Raw genomic sequence first — 16,241 nt, 5'->3', positions numbered from 1 at the left:
TGAAGGCAACCAGAGCCACTGTGGTGTAATGGTTAAGAGAGGTGGACTTGTAATCTGGTGAACCGGGTTTGCTTCCCTGCTCCTCCACATGCAGCTGCTGGGTGACCTTGGGCTAGTCACACTTCTCTGAAGTCTCTCAGCCTCACTCACCTCACATAGTGTTTGTTGTGGGGGAGGAAGGGAAAGGAGATTGTTAGCCGCTTTGAGACTCCTTAAAGGGAGTGAAAGGCGGGATATCAAGTCCAAACTCTTCTTCTTCTTCTACAGTTAAGGAAATAATTGTGTTTCACTGTGAGGCTTATGAGAGAGAGGCTGCAGGAAGCTGTCAGTTGCAGAAGCAAATAGAAGGGTTTCATAACTTAACGTAATTTTTGTATGGTAGCTGACCAAAGGCAAACAAAAGGGTCCAAGGGGAAAGGCCAGTAGGACAACTGATATTTTTACTCAGTCAGTGCTGGGCAGTACAGCAAGCAAGACATATCCAGAGATACTCAGGTTTATTATTTCTTGGTCTTTGATTTTTCTTTGAGCGAGGCTTCCCACTGCTTCCTCGCCATCATGTACAGCCTCATGGCTGCTTGGGCATCCTGAATCTGAGAGAGAGAGAGAGAGAGAGAGAGAGAGAGAGAGAGAGAGAGAGAGAAATGAGCAACAAGTTTAGGATACAATGAATTACCGTATTTTTCGCCCTATAGGACGCACTTTTTCCCCTCCAAAAATGAAGGGGAAATGTGTGTGCGTCCTATGGGGAGAATGCAGGCTTTCACTGAAGCCTGGAGAGTGAGAGGGGTTGGTGCGCACTGACCCCTCTCGCTCTCCAGGCTTCAGGAGAGCCCCACCGCCAGTCCCACAAGCTCGGGGGACAGCGGGGAGGCGGAACGCCGCCATCCTGCTGTCCCCCAACCTGGTTTGGAGGCTGGCGGCAGGGATAAGCTTGCTCCTCCCCACCGCCAGCCCCACCAGCTCGGGGGATAGCGGGAGAGGCGCAGCACGCCTTTCCCGCTGTCCCCCAACCTGGTTTGAAGGCTGGCGGCGGGGAGAAGCCTGCTTCTCCCCGCTGCCAGCCCCACAAGCTCGGGGGACAGCTTCCCGCCCCAGCCCCGCGCATGGGGGGGGGGAAATAAAAATGTTTTTCTTTATTTCTCCCCCCAAAAAACTAGGTGCATCCTATGGGCCTGTGCGCCTTATGGGGCAAAAAATACGGTAGTTGACTTTGTGTCAAGTGATGGAATCAACAGGATGAAATCTTGCCAAGTGACCTGACTGCAGGAATGATGTAACTCCTGGTTGTTCCCCAATTACTCTCACATTTCTACAAACAACAATGGGCAGCTTAAATGACAAAATTATAACCCTTCCCCTCATTTGGAAGGCTGGTACATTGCACATTCTACCAGCAAACAGCCACATCACATGAGGACAAAAAGCATTTCATAAGGCTTGCATTAACTACTTTGGTTTTCATTTGAAAAAGAAAGGTGGGACAGAAATATAAAAACTTAATAGGAACATAAGAAGCCGCCTTATACTGAGTTAGACAATTGGCCCATCTAGCTCAGTATTGTCTCAGCTAACAGGCAGTGGCTCTCCAGGGTTTCAGACAAAGAACATTTTCTTAGTCCTGCATGGGATTATACCTGGGCCCTTCTACATTCAAATGAGATGCTCTACCACTGAGCTATGGTCCTCCCCATTAAAAAGCATAGTCTTTGAGATCATATAAAAGCTCTCTCTGAGACATTTGTTTTTTGATGGCTGTGTTATATATGCAAATTATCAGTCGATACATGACAAGGACATGTGTGAACTCATCTTTATTTTAAGATTCAAGCACATCATTTATGAAAATGGCATAGAAAACTGTTGGGACACTTAAGTTGCAATCCTATATGCAATTTCCTGGGTGTAAGATATATTGAACCCAATCAGCCTTACATCTGAGTGGACATGGGCGTTTACTGCTGAGTATACATGCCTGGAACTGTACCGTAATGTCTCTTTGACATTACTAAGGAAGAAAAAAAGTAACATGATCAGTTTTCGCATTTTAACAAAAAAATAAGCTAGAAACATAAGATGTTCATTTCGGTAAAGCTTATGTAAAGTGGGTTAGATATAGGGCGGGGGGAGTTAGCAGTGTTAAGAAGTGATGGCCAGTGTACCAGTAAGAATTTATTAAAAGTTGTAATTTCTTAGAAAAGGAAATATAACCAATTAGGAGATAGCCCAGGGTTAAACAAGAGCCACCTCCCCAGTAAAATAGAATACATTTCCCTATTATTTCCTTTCTGAGCCCGGAATAATATGTCACTTGCAACCAGAACCTAATGAAAGAATACTTACTGAACTGTGTTCCAAAGCTTGCACCTTCACATTCAGCAGTTTCTCACAGAGCAGCTTCAAAGATGGCCTCCCACTCTATATGAAAGGAGATATCATGGTTTGAAGAGGAGGTACTGTGCTTGATTTCTTTGTGTTGCTGTGAGGCCACCAACAATTTGGCTGACACTAACAAATCCTGACAGGTTTAACTGTTGAGAAAGCTCAAGGGATCCAAGATTGCCACAAAAGTCAATCTGCTTTGGTCTTGACCATTTGCATTAATGGATGATGCACAAATCTCCATTATGTCTGTTAAATAAAACCTTAAAAGCACACTGCTGGACAATGCCTTTTTACTTGCTACTCTGAAATGCAGAAATCCACTTCTGGCATTTGTAAATGAAACAAAGCTCCACCCTTCTCCCACAAAGTATATTTGTGCTTTTTTCCCTCTTGCCTATCTTTAATTCTGTCCATTTGTCAATTACCATACTTTTCCATGTATAAGACAAGGTTTTTTTACTCTAAATTTTGTTTAAAAATGTGCCTCGTCTTATACATGGATAGTGAATGGGGTGGATGGGTGATTGGCTGCAGCTGTGAGCAGGAGCTTGTCAGCGACAATTGTTGGCTGCTAGAAGGGCTGCTTTGGATTGGCTACTGCTTCTCTAATTGGGTTGGTGATTGGTTTCTGCAGCAAACACTGCTGTGGATTGGCAGTCGCTGCCGCGATTGGCGGCTGCTGTTCTGGGACGCGTACAATTGCCAGCGGACAGCTTTTCTCAGTCGGGTAAGAGATTTTTTGCTGAGGAAGGGTCTGTTTGCGATTGGCTGTCACTGTGGCAAGTGGGCGATTGACAGCTGCCGGCAATGGTCAGCATGGATGCTGCGTATGAGCGATTTTTGGCAATCCCTCCCCCCAGCTATAAAACCTTGAGCAATCCTTCGCAAAAAAGCAGAGCCATCCTTCCCCCCTTTTCTGAAATTTGAGTCCCCCCAAATAGGGGGCGTCTTATCCATGGGGGCATTTTATAGACGGAAAAGGTACGGTAATAAGTCTATTTTTCCCATAAGTCCAATATGCTATAATCTTTTGTACCAAGCATTCTAATTTGCACCTTTCAAGTCCTTCCTGAATGTGGCTATAACCACATGCTGCCCCTAAGAAAAATCTAATTAGTGGTTTATCTTCCAAGTCCTGATTCTCTCTCTTTCTCTTTTGTAAATAATTTTTATTCATTTTCAATAGAATCCTCCAATTAATGACATATCCAATCAAATAATTCAAAATTGCAATAATAATAATACCACCAATTATATATTCCAATATAAAAGTGACGTAACAGCCGACACTTGGACCAGAAGATTTGCATAAGTAGAGCTGCCAGACCAATGAAACTTGTCCAGAAGGAAAATGGCAGTGGAATGATCAACGGCCCCAAGTTCTAGTAGCCTCCATACTTTTCAATTTAAAGGAGAGGGGAACCGTTTTTTGGCCCAGTGGGCCAGATCTTTATCTCACCCCCCACACTGAAAGCCTGCTTTTGACAGGAAGCAGCACTCAGCAAGATTGAGCCCTCCCTCCTCCCCCACTCATCAGGATTTACAGGTGAAACCCCCTATTGGGCCAAGACCAGCCCATAGGGCGGAGGTTCCCAACCCCAATGTAGAGTCTGTTGATTTGAGATGGGAGAGGGGGATGTCTCTCAGTTCCTACCTGGACCTCTTGTTTGAAAGGCTTGTATCTTTGTGTATCCCGGATTCTCTTCTTGGGGTGGTCAAGGAACAAGATCTGAAAACAGTCAAAAGGTTTCCACTGTGAACATTGCTCACGGTGTAATCGAGACATCAGAGTAGCACGCACAGTTGAAACGTGAACAGGTAACCTGAGTGAGAAGCAACTGGGCTTGCAAACTGCAATTCAAATTTCAGCTGACAAGAGAACAATCACAGCCCAGCATAGGACATCTCAGAGTGGGAGACCTCAAGAGGAAAGGAAGCGTGGCCTCTCTGGTTGAGTTCGGGGTGGGAGAGGCAGATGAAAAACCAGACTGGTTGCAAGTCTCTGAATACCAACAATGAAAGGCAAGGGTTGAAAGACAATGAGCCACTGTGGTGCAGTGGTAGCATGTCAGACTATGACCTGGGATACCAGGGTTCAAATCCCCAGGCGGCCATGAAGCTTATGGCTGTGATCTTGGGCTAGTTGCTGCCTCTCTCAGCCTAACCTACTTCACAGGGTTGTTGTAGGGATTAAATGAGGAAAACCACGTAACACCACCTTGAGCTTTTGGGAGAAAAAGGTGGGATATAAAATATTGTGGAGGAGGGATTATTTTTGTTTTTTACTATGCTATATATTTTTTGTAAATTTTTTTATTGTAAACTGCCCTGTGACCTTCTGATGAAGGGCAGCATAGAAATACATATATAAAAAATACAAAACAGAAAAATAATAAAGTTAAGGGCTCTGTACCTTTAAGTCATTGTGAAGAGCATGACCAACAAGGATCCTTCCTTTTAGGATGCTGGCCACTTCCTCCTGAACGATTTTAAAATCCTCACCTGAACAACCAAAGAAACACAGAGAAAAATGTTCTCAGCAAAAGCACAACAGGAGTCCACAGAAACACACCACACAAGGGCCTTTTTTTCTTTTAATATATGTGTATTGATTTTTGAGAACATAGCTGTAAAGTCAGCATGATGTACAAATCAATCAGAAGAAAAACCCATAACTAACCATAACTATGAGTGAGTGAAGTATAAAGATTGTTTACATCATGGGTAGACAAACTAAGGCCCAGGGGCCGGATCCGGCCTAATCGCCTTCTAAATCTGGCTCGTGGATGGTCCGGTAATCAGCGTGTTTTTTACATGAGGATGTGTCCTTTTACTTAAATGCATCTCCGGGTCATTTGTGGGGCATAGGAATTCGTTCATTTTTTCCTCCAAAATATAGTCCAAAATATAGTCCAGTGCCCCCGCAAGGTCTGAGGGATAGTGGACCAGCCCCCTGCTGAAAAAGTTTGCTGACCCCTGGTTTACATCATCATCATCTTCAATATTAATAAATATGGAGAAATGGGTCAGAGTTTACACCAGAATGAAATCTGATCAGAACCCATCATCAACAGCAACAACAATTGCTAACGAGGGGGACAATCTGGGCCTTTTTGAAAATAACAGGCATTTCATGGTCCCTTCCAACTCTACAATTCTCTTATTCTGATTCCTTCGCAGCACTACAATTCCCAAAGTGGTTTAAACAATCCCTCTTCCCAGGGAACTCTGGGAATTGCAATTCTGGGAGGGGAACAGGGACTCTCCTAACAATTGTCAGCGGCTTGCACAAACTGCACTTCCCAAGATATTTAATTTTTTTTTGGTGGGGGAGCCATGACTGTCATAGAATGGTTCTTTAAATGTATAGTACAGATATGGCCTGACTCAACAAAATACAGCTCCTTACAGTCATAATATGAAATCAGTACACCCACAGAGCACCAACCTGTCTTTAGGTTTTCAGGCCGAATCCCACTGACGGCCGTCCTGTAGTCTGTCACTTTTTCCATTGCCTTGACATACTTGTCGTAAACACACTTGCCAAAGAGGTTCACAATGGACACACGGGCCACAATGCTGTCTTTGCCTGTGGGTCCCACGCCCACCATTTCACAGTCCATGGCCACAGCTTTGGTTAGGCTGCCGAAAAGGAGAGAGCCTTATTATTATATTAACCAGCTGCTCACCAGCTGCCTCCACAGGACGTCAGCGTTTCTGGGGAAAGGATTTAAAGAGCTCTTTGCCCAGAACTTGACCCTAACTGGAGAGAGCTTATTCCCAACATAAAACAGGCTGCAGAGTTAAGCAGCTGCAGTGTTAAATCTGACTGGAAAATTGATTAACGAAAGCTTTAATGGGGGGAGTCAATTAATTTAGTGGGTGCATCTTCAAAAAATTAGGTTACAACATATAACAACATCGTACACACATTAAATATACCACGCTACACAGAAGACATTACATCTAAAATAATATCCAGATAATGTAGTAAATTCCTGTACCAGGCAACCATTTGTATAGAAGGCAATACACGGTTTATGTTTTACCAAAATGTTTTATGGGGGTGGGTGTTCCCTCTGTTTTCATTTTAAGCCGTATGCATGATAAAGCTGAAGAGAGAGTTGCAAGAGTCTTTATGCTTCAAACCTTGTGGAAATCTTATTTTGTTAGTCAATTTTCCTATGTGTTATTTGCCATATTTGCTTTGCCAATCTTTTCATGGGAATAAATACTAACTTAAACCTTTTAATAAATCCTCTTTTACTAGTGGCCAGGCTTGTAATAATGGGATACTGAAAGAATTTGTAAGGTGCTTCTTCAACAAATTGACAAGGACAAATTTTCAAATGGTGGTGCTGTGTGTTTCTGTGCGTGTGCATTTTCACTCCCAGGCTATTTTAGTTCCAGCATATTAACTGTTAACAGGCACAAAGCAGAAAATATTGAAGATGTTGGGTTTTTTCTTTTAACAGTGAGAATCAGAATTTCCCCCATTAAACTATAAGCTCTTAATGTCTCATACTGCTCCTCTGTTGAATTTTCTTTTAATAAAATGAAGATGTAGTTAATGAATCTATTTATTTATTTATTTATCCATCAATTCAAAGGCAGTTTAATGTTCAATTAATATTGCTGCAACAGTTCAAAGCCATGTGCTATTAAGTATTAGATTTACTGATAAACATTTACCCTTCAAAAGCCTTTTCTTTAACCAGTGTTTCTTCTGCTAACTGCTGGGGTCTGACTTCTGGGATGCCCAGATTTTTCCGGGCAATTTTTGCTGCTTCTGGACCCATGGCTGCCTCAATATCATCAGGATCAACATCATCAAACCAGATACTAGAAGGGAAAGCAAAAGACAGGTGACCAAAAAATGCACAAAGTATTAACCAGGCAGAAGAGTCAAACAGCTGCAATGGAGATGGGTGATTTCATGTCTCCATGTAGCCAAGGAGCTCATTTGGGCCACTCTTTATCACTTAGCCTTGCCCACCTTATAAGGTTGTTGTGAGAATAAGAATGGCATAATCCTTTGTATACCTCCCTAAGTGTAAGCTATAAACATGATGCATCTTCTTCAAGTAACTCAGATTTAATAAGGCAACTTCCTTATAGGGATAGGTTACAACATTTGGGGCTTTTTAAGTTTAGAGATGAGGCAAGTAAGAAGCAACATGATAGAAGTGTATAAAATTATTTGTGGTATGGAAAACGAGGGCAGGGAATGGATCATATCTGAATGGGGTGTCCATAGTGCCTGTAAAAAGTGTGACTGGTAATAGAATCGGTCCGTGCAGCACAGAGATTCTATGTAAACATGTTTGATGAACATGCCCATAAAATTTTCAACGCTGCAAATCAGATGTTGATGTCAGTGGGACTGCTCTGTCTTAAAGAGTTGCTACCCAACTGATCTGCAAATTTAAACACACACCCAACCTCCACATGAAATACGCAGCAGGTAGTTTCACAAGTGGCTACAAGTGAAATTATTTTGGTTCTGCCTGTTGCTAAGCTCCTGCACAGGAAGATAAGAAGACCAATGGCTCATCTAGCTCAGGATCCTGTTCCCACAGTGGCTAACCAGAAGCCTGTCGGACTCCTGCAAACAGGAACTGAGCACAAGGGCATCTCTCCCCTTCTGTGATTTCCAGCAGCCTGTATTTGGAAGCATTAGTGCCTCCAAATGTGGAGACAAGAGCACAGCCATCCTGACTAGCAGCCATTGATAGACAAATTCATGGAGGAGGAGAAGGATAATCCTCTCTTAATGTCATTAAGTTGGTGGCCATCACTGCCTCCTGTGGAAGGGAGTTCCACAATTTAACTGTGTGCTGCATGAAGGAACTAGGGGCCTATACATCTGCAGCTGAGAAACCTGAGCTCTTTTGCCAGCTCTGCCTAAAAATCATTAAGCACAAGGCTGAAAAATACTTACTCTGCTGGCTTTGGTTCCACTTCTTCTTCTGCTTTCCTTTTTTTCTCTTTAATGTCCCCATAGTTCCTCTCAACATTGCCCCTTCTAGGGCCTCCCTTGGGCCCTTTTCCATCCTCCTGGGCCTGGTGCGAGTTCTTTCCATGTACAGGCTTTTCAGAGCTTGCAGAAACTGGATGAGCAAAATGTTCAGCCTGATTCTTCTTGGCTTTTTCTGGAGGCTTGGATGCCAGCATCCTCTCACTTCCGTTTACCTTTGGCATTTTGAGGGCAGCTCCTCCCTCTATGGCCTTGTTTTTGCCCTTGGAATGTGTGCTGGGGGCAGTAAGAGCGGAATCCAGAATGGCAGCCTTTGGTTTCAGAAGCTGAAAAACAAACCAAGAAACGCAAATCAGTGCAATTTCAATTTGGTGCCGGCAAACAGAGACTCCAGCCCAAGCAGATTCCTATCTGGTCCCCATAACACTCTCGCCCCTCAACAACCACATTGTAATCTCCACCAGGAAGGCTAACAATAACTACAGAAGACCAAGTGAGGGTTTAACATAGGACTTTCACAACCAAGACACGCAACCCTTGTCATATCCTCTGGAACAGGGTGGTGCAACGTCTAACACCAAATGGGCCGCAAGCATACTTCAACACAGAACCTGGGGGCTGCACAATGAATTAAATTTCCATAATGTAAATTAATGCAATATAGTCAATATTATTTAATATATTTAATTAAATATGCAATTAGCGTATTTAAGATATTTATTTATTAAACAAATCTAATGCACAAAGGGAATGCGGGTGGGTTGTAGTCTAAACCACAGAGCCTAGGGCTTGCCAATTGGAAGGTCTGTGGTTCGAATCCCTGCAATGGGGTGAGCTCCCGTTGTTCGATCCCAGCTCCTGCCCATCTAGCAGTTTGAAAGCTCGTCAACATGCAAGTAGATAAATAGGTACCGCTCCGGTGGGAAGGTAAAAGGAATTTCCGTGCGCTGCTCTGGTTCACCAGAAGTGGCTTAGTCATGCTGGCCACATGACCCAGAAGCTGTACACTGGCTCCCTTGGACTATAGAGCGAGATGAGCACACAACCCCTGAGTCGTCCACAACTGGACCTAACGGTCAGGAATACCTTTACCTAATGCACAAACATATGCATGCACGTTTGTTAACAATGCAAACATCAAATGGATGTCTGGGGTATAGAATTCATCACAATTCGGATTGATGTCTGCCTTGAGGTTGGTTGTTGGCATCCACAGGCAACTCTGCTAAGTTGTTTCAAGTTTTGGACTTTATGACGTTCATGTCCAAAAATACTTGTTCACAGACACCCACCCACCCCACACTTCTCTGCACCAAAATTCTTTTCCTTCCCCCACCAACTGGTGCATTCGAAAGCTTGAACTTCTCTGTATTGCAAAAAAAAGAAAGAAAGCAAAGTATTCCATACTGAAACACAGTATTCCACACACACAGAGACAAGATACACAAAGACACCCCCCACTTCTCTGGGGACGCAGCCACGCTCCAAGCAGGTCTAAGTGGTGGCCTGTGTTCACCACACAGAGCACCTGCAGCAGCAGCAGGAGGAGGAGGAAGAGAAACAGCACACACATTTGCCACCATGTCTGCGCTGCTCCAGCTGAGGTAGAGGATGGAGAGCTGAAAGACCACCAAAAACAGCCTCTGGGGCCGCATGTGGCTGCATATTGGACCATCCTGCTCTAGAAGATAAAGGCTCACAGATAGAAAACAGAGAACCATTGTCCAGTCATACCTCCTGCAAGGCCTTCCAGTTGCACGAAACTTCCTGAGGATTTTTCGGAGGCATATCTGCCATGGCTTTGGAATCCTTTTGTGCTTTCTTCCTTGCCCCTTTGATTTTCTTTTTCCAAAACAATGTTTTCTTCTTCTCCTTCCTGTGTTGTTTTTTTAAATTTTCTGATATACTTGTGGAGTTGCCTGCTGGGGCCTTTGATACTTTGGTTCTAATTTTTGCCATCCTGACATGACAGCAGTCACTGACCTCTCACCACAACCATTTCTGAAACAAAAAGTCAAACTTTATAACCCATGTAGTACAAATTTAGGCACTCCACAATAATAATAACATAATCTTACTCTACGTGGTCATATAATCACTAAAAAACCAAAAAACCTGATACCCCTTTGCTCATCAATTACACATTTCAAAACAACGTAAGATCTGTCTTTAAAAAGGACTGCCAGAGCAATAAGACAGTGATGTACAGTGGTACCTCATGCTGCGTAACCTCCAGGTTACGGAATCTCCAGTTTACAAAACCTGGAAGTACCAGAACGTCTCAGCGGCATGCGCAGAAGCAGTCTACTGCCGCGCACGCCTCTAGTTGCATAAATTGCAGGTTGAGAATGGACCCCCAAAACGTATTACTTCCATAACCCGAGGTACCACTGTATGTCAACTGGGAGTGAAACATTGCTAAAATATTTCTTAGGCTATACGTACCTAAGAATAAGAATTTTTAAAAGGATTTTTAAATTACATTTTTCTCTGAAAAGCCTGTGGGGGAAAAGGCTAAGATTTGTCTTCATAGTCTACAAATTCCAGGCCATAACCCTAACCGTCCTGCTTGGATTCCCTCAAACCAATTTTTGGAAGCAAAAGGAGACAAAGCAGACCCAACCCTCTACAAATGTCAAATGATATGCTCATATGACACATCGCACATTTGGGTTCTGAAAAAACATTTGAAAACAGAAGCATTTACTTGCAGGTTTTTTGGCATTTGAGAACAGCAGAGGCGTTCGGGAACCAAGGTTCCACTGTATATGAAACTTGGCATCTGGAATATGAACATAAGAGTCCTGCTAGATCAAGCCGAATGCCCACCTATATTGTTTGTTTGTTTGTTTGTTTGTTTGTTTGTTTCTACCCTGTCCTTTTCTCTGATGGCACTCAAGGTGGCTAACAGATAAAAACATGAACCACTAAAAACATAGGGAAGGGGATCTAGTCTCACAGTGACCAGCCATACGCCCTAATGGAAAGCCCACAAGCATTAGCACCCTCTCATCCTGCGGTTCCAGCAATTGCTATTCAGAAGCATTACTGGCTCCAAGCTGTACTCCCTGTAATCTGCAAAACTGTACACCTAGTTCACTTGGCGGCAGGGGCAGGGGGAAGAGAGCATTTCTCAATAGTTCTGCTAGATCCTGGTTGGTTGTAAGTTTCTTTTGGCTGCCCTGGGCCAGATAAAGGTAAAGGTCGGATCCCTGACCATTAGGTCCAGTCACGGACGACTCTGGGGTTGCGGAGCTCATCTCTCTTTATTGGCCGAGGGAGCCGGCGTACAGCGTCATGTGGCCAGCATGACTAAGCCGCTTCTGGCGAACGAGAGCTGCGCACGGAAACGCCATTTACCTTCCTGCTGGAACGGTACCTATCTATCTACTTGCACTTTGACGGGCTTTTGAACTGCTAGGTGGGCAGGAGCTGGGACCGAGCAACAGGAGCTCACCCCGTCCCAAATAAAGTGACTAACAAATTCAATTAATAATAGATTCTGTGGCACAGCAGTGAAAAGATTGCACATGGGAGATGCTTTTGCACATGAAATGCATGCATTAGAAGGGGTATCCCACCTTGGATCAGGTTGAAAGCCACCTAGTGGGTCCCGACCAAACAGCTGAAGACCAGAGCATTTAGGATATTCAGGAGGCAACCAGCATCACTTAGGGGGCGTCCTACATATATATATACTGTATACACTATAAATACAGTAGTGCGTATATATAGTACGTACTAGTTTTTAAAAAATAGCCCCTCCCTGCCCAAATCGTCCTGCCTCTTACAACTTCAGTTCTCCCAGATGACTCATAATAATGATAATTATGATGATGATCTTTCAGGTAAGGCAGCGTGCACAAAGATCACTTAACTCCACGGTGCTTCCACCCTCCACTTACCCAGCGCTCGGGCTCCGGTTCTGAAGCTCGCGGGGCTCAGCACGTGGCAACGACGCGCTCCGGCTCCTGCAACACGCCTCCTGCCGAGGAAGCAACGAGCTTCCAAGCCTGACGCCAACCGGAAGTGGGTCCGCTCCCAGGAAGGCGCCGGTGGGAAACGCAAGCTCTGTCGAGTTGGTTCCTGCGGAAAGGGACGGAACAGAAAGGAAGGGGTGCGGGACATCACCCTCTAGTGGGAGCGGCGTGGAATAACAGGGGTTGCTGAGCGGGATATTAATGCGGTAACGGTAAACAGAGGCTGTAATCGAGGAAGGGACGGGGGAACCTTCAGCCTTCTGGCAGCTGATTGAACTACAGCGGCCAGCAAGCAGGGACAGGTGATCATGGGAGTTGTAGTTCATCAGCATCTGGAGGACCAAAGGGTCCCCACGCTTGCAACAGCTGGACCATAAAGAAGGCTGATCGCCGAAGAATTGATGCTTTTGAATTATGGTGCTGGAGGAGACTCTTGAGAGTCCCATGGACTGCAAGAAGATCAAACCGATCCATTCTTAAGGAAATCAGCCCTGAGTGCTCACTGGAAGGACAGATCCTGAAGCTGAGGCTCCAATACTTTGGCCACCTCATGAGAAGAGAAGACTCCCTGGAAAAGACCCTGATGTTGGGAAAGATTGAGGGCACAAGGAGAAAGGGACGACAGAGGACGAGATGGTTGGACAGTGTTCTTGAAGCTACTAGCATGAGTTTGACTAAACTGCGGGAGGCAGTGGAAGACAGGAGTGCCTGGTGTGCTCTGGTCCATGGGGTCACAATGAGTCGGATATGACTAAACAACAACTAAAAGGGACCCCTGACCATTAGGTCCAGTCGTGGCCGACTCTGGGGTTGCGGTGCTCATCTTGCTTTATTGGCCGAGGGAGCCGGCGTACAGCTTCCAGGTCATGTCACTAGCATGACTAAGCCGCTTCTGGCGAACCAGAGCAGCGCACGGAAACGCCGTTTACCTTCCCGCTGGAGTGGTTCCTATTTATCTACTTGCACTTTGACGCGCTTTCGAACTGGTAGGTTGGCAGGAGCAGGGACCGAACAACGGGAGCTCACCCCGTCGCGGGGATTCGAACAGCCGACCTTCTGATTGGCAAGTCCTAGGCTCTGTGGTTTAACCCACAACGCCACCCGCGTCCCTCTCCTGCAATATATTTACCACCAAACTCAGACGGGGTCTACTTCAGAATTCGTTTGCTTTATTTATTAATTGGTCGCTTTTTCTTTTTTATCAAGAAAACGGACAGTAAGAGCTGTTTCTGTTGTTATAGAAAAATAGGTGGGTTGGTTTTTGCTGCCCAACTCCCCAAGGTCCATGATTGGTTAGAGATGAGTGGATGGAGGCAGGACGCACTGAAAGCAAGGCAGATCCTTATTTATTTGTTGCAGCAGAGTTCCCTCTCCTTGCAAGGAGGCAAGAGAGACCTACAACAAAGGTGTGCAATGTGGGAGTCATACAGCTAAGGCAGAGGCTTGTAAAAACTGCAGGGGCCCCCTGACATTCCTCTGGGCAATGATTACCTTATACGGAGAGGGGAGTGTCAAGCCTTGACCGGATGAGGTAACAGGAGACTTTGAAAAAACGGCCATGCGGCTGGGAGAACAAAGGAGATAATAAAAAGCTGCCGGAGGAGAAAGGCTAAAAGGACCAGCTCTCCAGCATTATGAAAATACTCGCTGCCTCATTGTGTCTTTTTTCTATGCTATGCTAAGCACCAATTGACTGGCTGGTTCCAACAGTGCAAACCCCTATAAAGACTTTGAAAATTGCCCACCCTGTAGTCCACGACCACCCCAAAAAGCATACATACGTCACAGGAGGAGGCAGTCTTCCACAGAAATCTGAGAGTGTTGCTTCTCTCCTGTCTGCCAGGATACCTGATAATGCCTTACTGATTGCATTTTTTGGGTAGCCTGGCCATTCCTTTGAGATGGCGTTACCAGGAAATTGGAAGGGGGCTGAAAGACGCCCCCCCCCACACACACACACACCATGAGAAGAGCCTCTGCTGCACATTACCAAACTATTCACTCACGGACATTTCCCAGCCTTTCACCTGTCAAATGAAACCCTCTGGTGTCAAGAGAAAATAACAGCAACATATCTGCGAAGACATTGCAATGGCAAGGGAAGCTCAGCTCAGGAGTCTCTGACTCCCCGCTGAGTCCCAGGTCTGCAACAAAGGAATACAAGGCAAAGTGTCAATACCAAATGTAGCGATTCACAGATAAATGTATTTATGCGCTGGCTCAATGGGAAAACTTTAGAAAATCATAATAAATCACTCATTGTATCAATCTTCTCAGTTCCAGTGGCATTTAGGACCCAGGGAAGTGAGGTATAAGGGGAGGGGTGAGTGAGCCCACCATAATCCCCGAGGTGTGCAGTCACATCTGCAGGGCCTTCCCAAGGAGTCATGGCCAGTGATATCCTGCCCCAAGAGTGTCAGATAGATAACCATCTCAATCACAATGCCTACCCGCCCCATAGTGGGATGAAGCTGTTATAAGAATTTTAAGGTCATATAGATATGAAAAAATGTTCAGAACTGTATATATAAACCACATGTCTGAAAACCCGCAGATTGGGTCCTGAACAAATTGACCTCAAATAGTTCTCTGCAAGGTCAAAGTGGGAAACCTCCCCATTTTCTCTTTCCTCACAAATCCTGTCCTCACCAATCCCATCTTAAGGGCACATTCAAGATATGAACAGGGTGTGATGAGCCTGTGACCTAGATTCAGGAATTAAGTAGTTATAATAACAAAAGAGTGGCCAAAATTCAGATAATGCAATTAGGTAACTTGCCAGACAGGAGAAAAACAACGCACTCAGATTTCTGTTGTAGTTCACCTGCCCCTTCTCTGATGTACGTATGATGTTTTGGGGGTGGTCTTGGGATACACCCCTTCTGTGGTGTGTGTATGATGTTTCTGGGGGTGGTCTTGGACTCCAGGGCAGGCAACTTAAAATGTCTATATAAGGACTTGCACGCATGGCTCGGGGTTCTCCTCTCTCCTGCGTGTGGGTGAGGACCCTGTTGCAACAGTTAATAAAGATCAGGCTTACTAGCTGCTTTGCTTCTCAATATTCTCTGGTTGGTCTCTGTTATTTTATCCTGCCGATAGAGAACCTACAAAAGGACTTTATATGGGCTCTTGGGTACCCCATAAGGAAAAAGGAGCAGGTTTTTTTTCTTATATCAAAGCCCAGTCAAGACAAAGGGGTATATTTGACTTGACTCAGGGACTTGGAAACTATAAATACTTTCCTTTGTACTGTGAGTACAAAGTATGTATGTAAGTATGAAAGACTATATTTGAGTGACGGGCATGCCTGGATCTCAGGTTCTGCCTGAGACCACACCTTTTCTGTGACATATCTATGATGTCTTGATGATGCATCCTGAGATGTATGGCGGGAAATTTTGAAATATGGATGTAACCCATTGATTCTCTCTGCTTCTCCTGTGTTGTCGTTTGGAGTCTTGTTGCAACAAAAAAGATTGGGCCTCCTGGCCACTGGTTTACTTGACTGTAGTTTCTTGACTGTAGTCTTGTTTGACCTTCCAACCTAAGCCTGCGGAACTCACTACTGCAATAGTAAATACTTTAGTTCCTGAATCTCCTTTTTACAAAATTTACACCTTATTGCCAGTCTGCTCAGCTTAGCAGAAACTTGCCATGCTGAATCTGCAGGGAGGATTTGCAAGTGAAAAGACAATTGGAAAGTTTCTCCCATCCTCCTGCTGCAGAGAAATATTTGAGGGCCTTTGGGGAGAGTCAAAATGGTTTCAGGATTGCTCTCCTGTACTATTTTAGACATGTGGTTTATGTATGTGTGTTTGCTCAGAATTCCTATAACACTCTGCTTATGAATCAGTTACTTTGAGGTGCATTTTTAACCAACTCTTCAGCCCGGCTTACAT

The 16,241-nt window shown here is 44.7% G+C and overlaps 1 protein-coding gene across 1 annotated transcript; it reads right to left on the bottom strand.

The window, feature by feature from the left end:
* Positions 1-423: 423 nt before the first annotated feature.
* REXO4 (REX4 homolog, 3'-5' exonuclease) lies at positions 424-12,414 on the bottom strand. Its single transcript, XM_083721415.1, has 9 exons — positions 12,268-12,414; positions 10,097-10,363; positions 8,327-8,688; positions 7,078-7,227; positions 5,834-6,027; positions 4,799-4,887; positions 4,040-4,114; positions 2,344-2,418; positions 424-593 (listed from the first exon to the last, which is right to left on the bottom strand). Exons 2-9 carry the CDS (start codon positions 10,319-10,321, stop codon positions 501-503), a joined length of 1,263 nt encoding a protein of 420 aa, XP_083577541.1. The 5' UTR covers positions 10,322-10,363; positions 12,268-12,414; the 3' UTR covers positions 424-500.
* Positions 12,415-16,241: the final 3,827 nt, after the last annotated feature.

This window comes from Podarcis gaigeae (genome assembly GCF_964106915.1).
Source record: "Podarcis gaigeae genome assembly, chromosome: Z".
NCBI classification, from domain to species: domain Eukaryota; kingdom Metazoa; phylum Chordata; class Lepidosauria; order Squamata; family Lacertidae; genus Podarcis; species Podarcis gaigeae.
The sequence above is the reverse complement of the archived record's forward strand: the minus strand, read 5'-3'. Positions and strand labels throughout refer to the sequence as shown.

Coding starts and splice junctions, on each gene's coding strand:
- REXO4 (XM_083721415.1), bottom strand. CDS start 10,321: ATGGCAAAAATTAGAACCAAAGTATCAAAGGCCCCAGCAGGCAACTCC. Junction 7,228..8,326: donor GTGGAACCAAAGCCAGCAGA/GTAAGTATTTTT, acceptor TTTCCCTTCTAG/TATCTGGTTTGATGATGTTG. Junction 4,115..4,798: donor CTCTTCACAATGACTTAAAG/GTACAGAGCCCT, acceptor GACTGTTTTCAG/ATCTTGTTCCTTGACCACCC.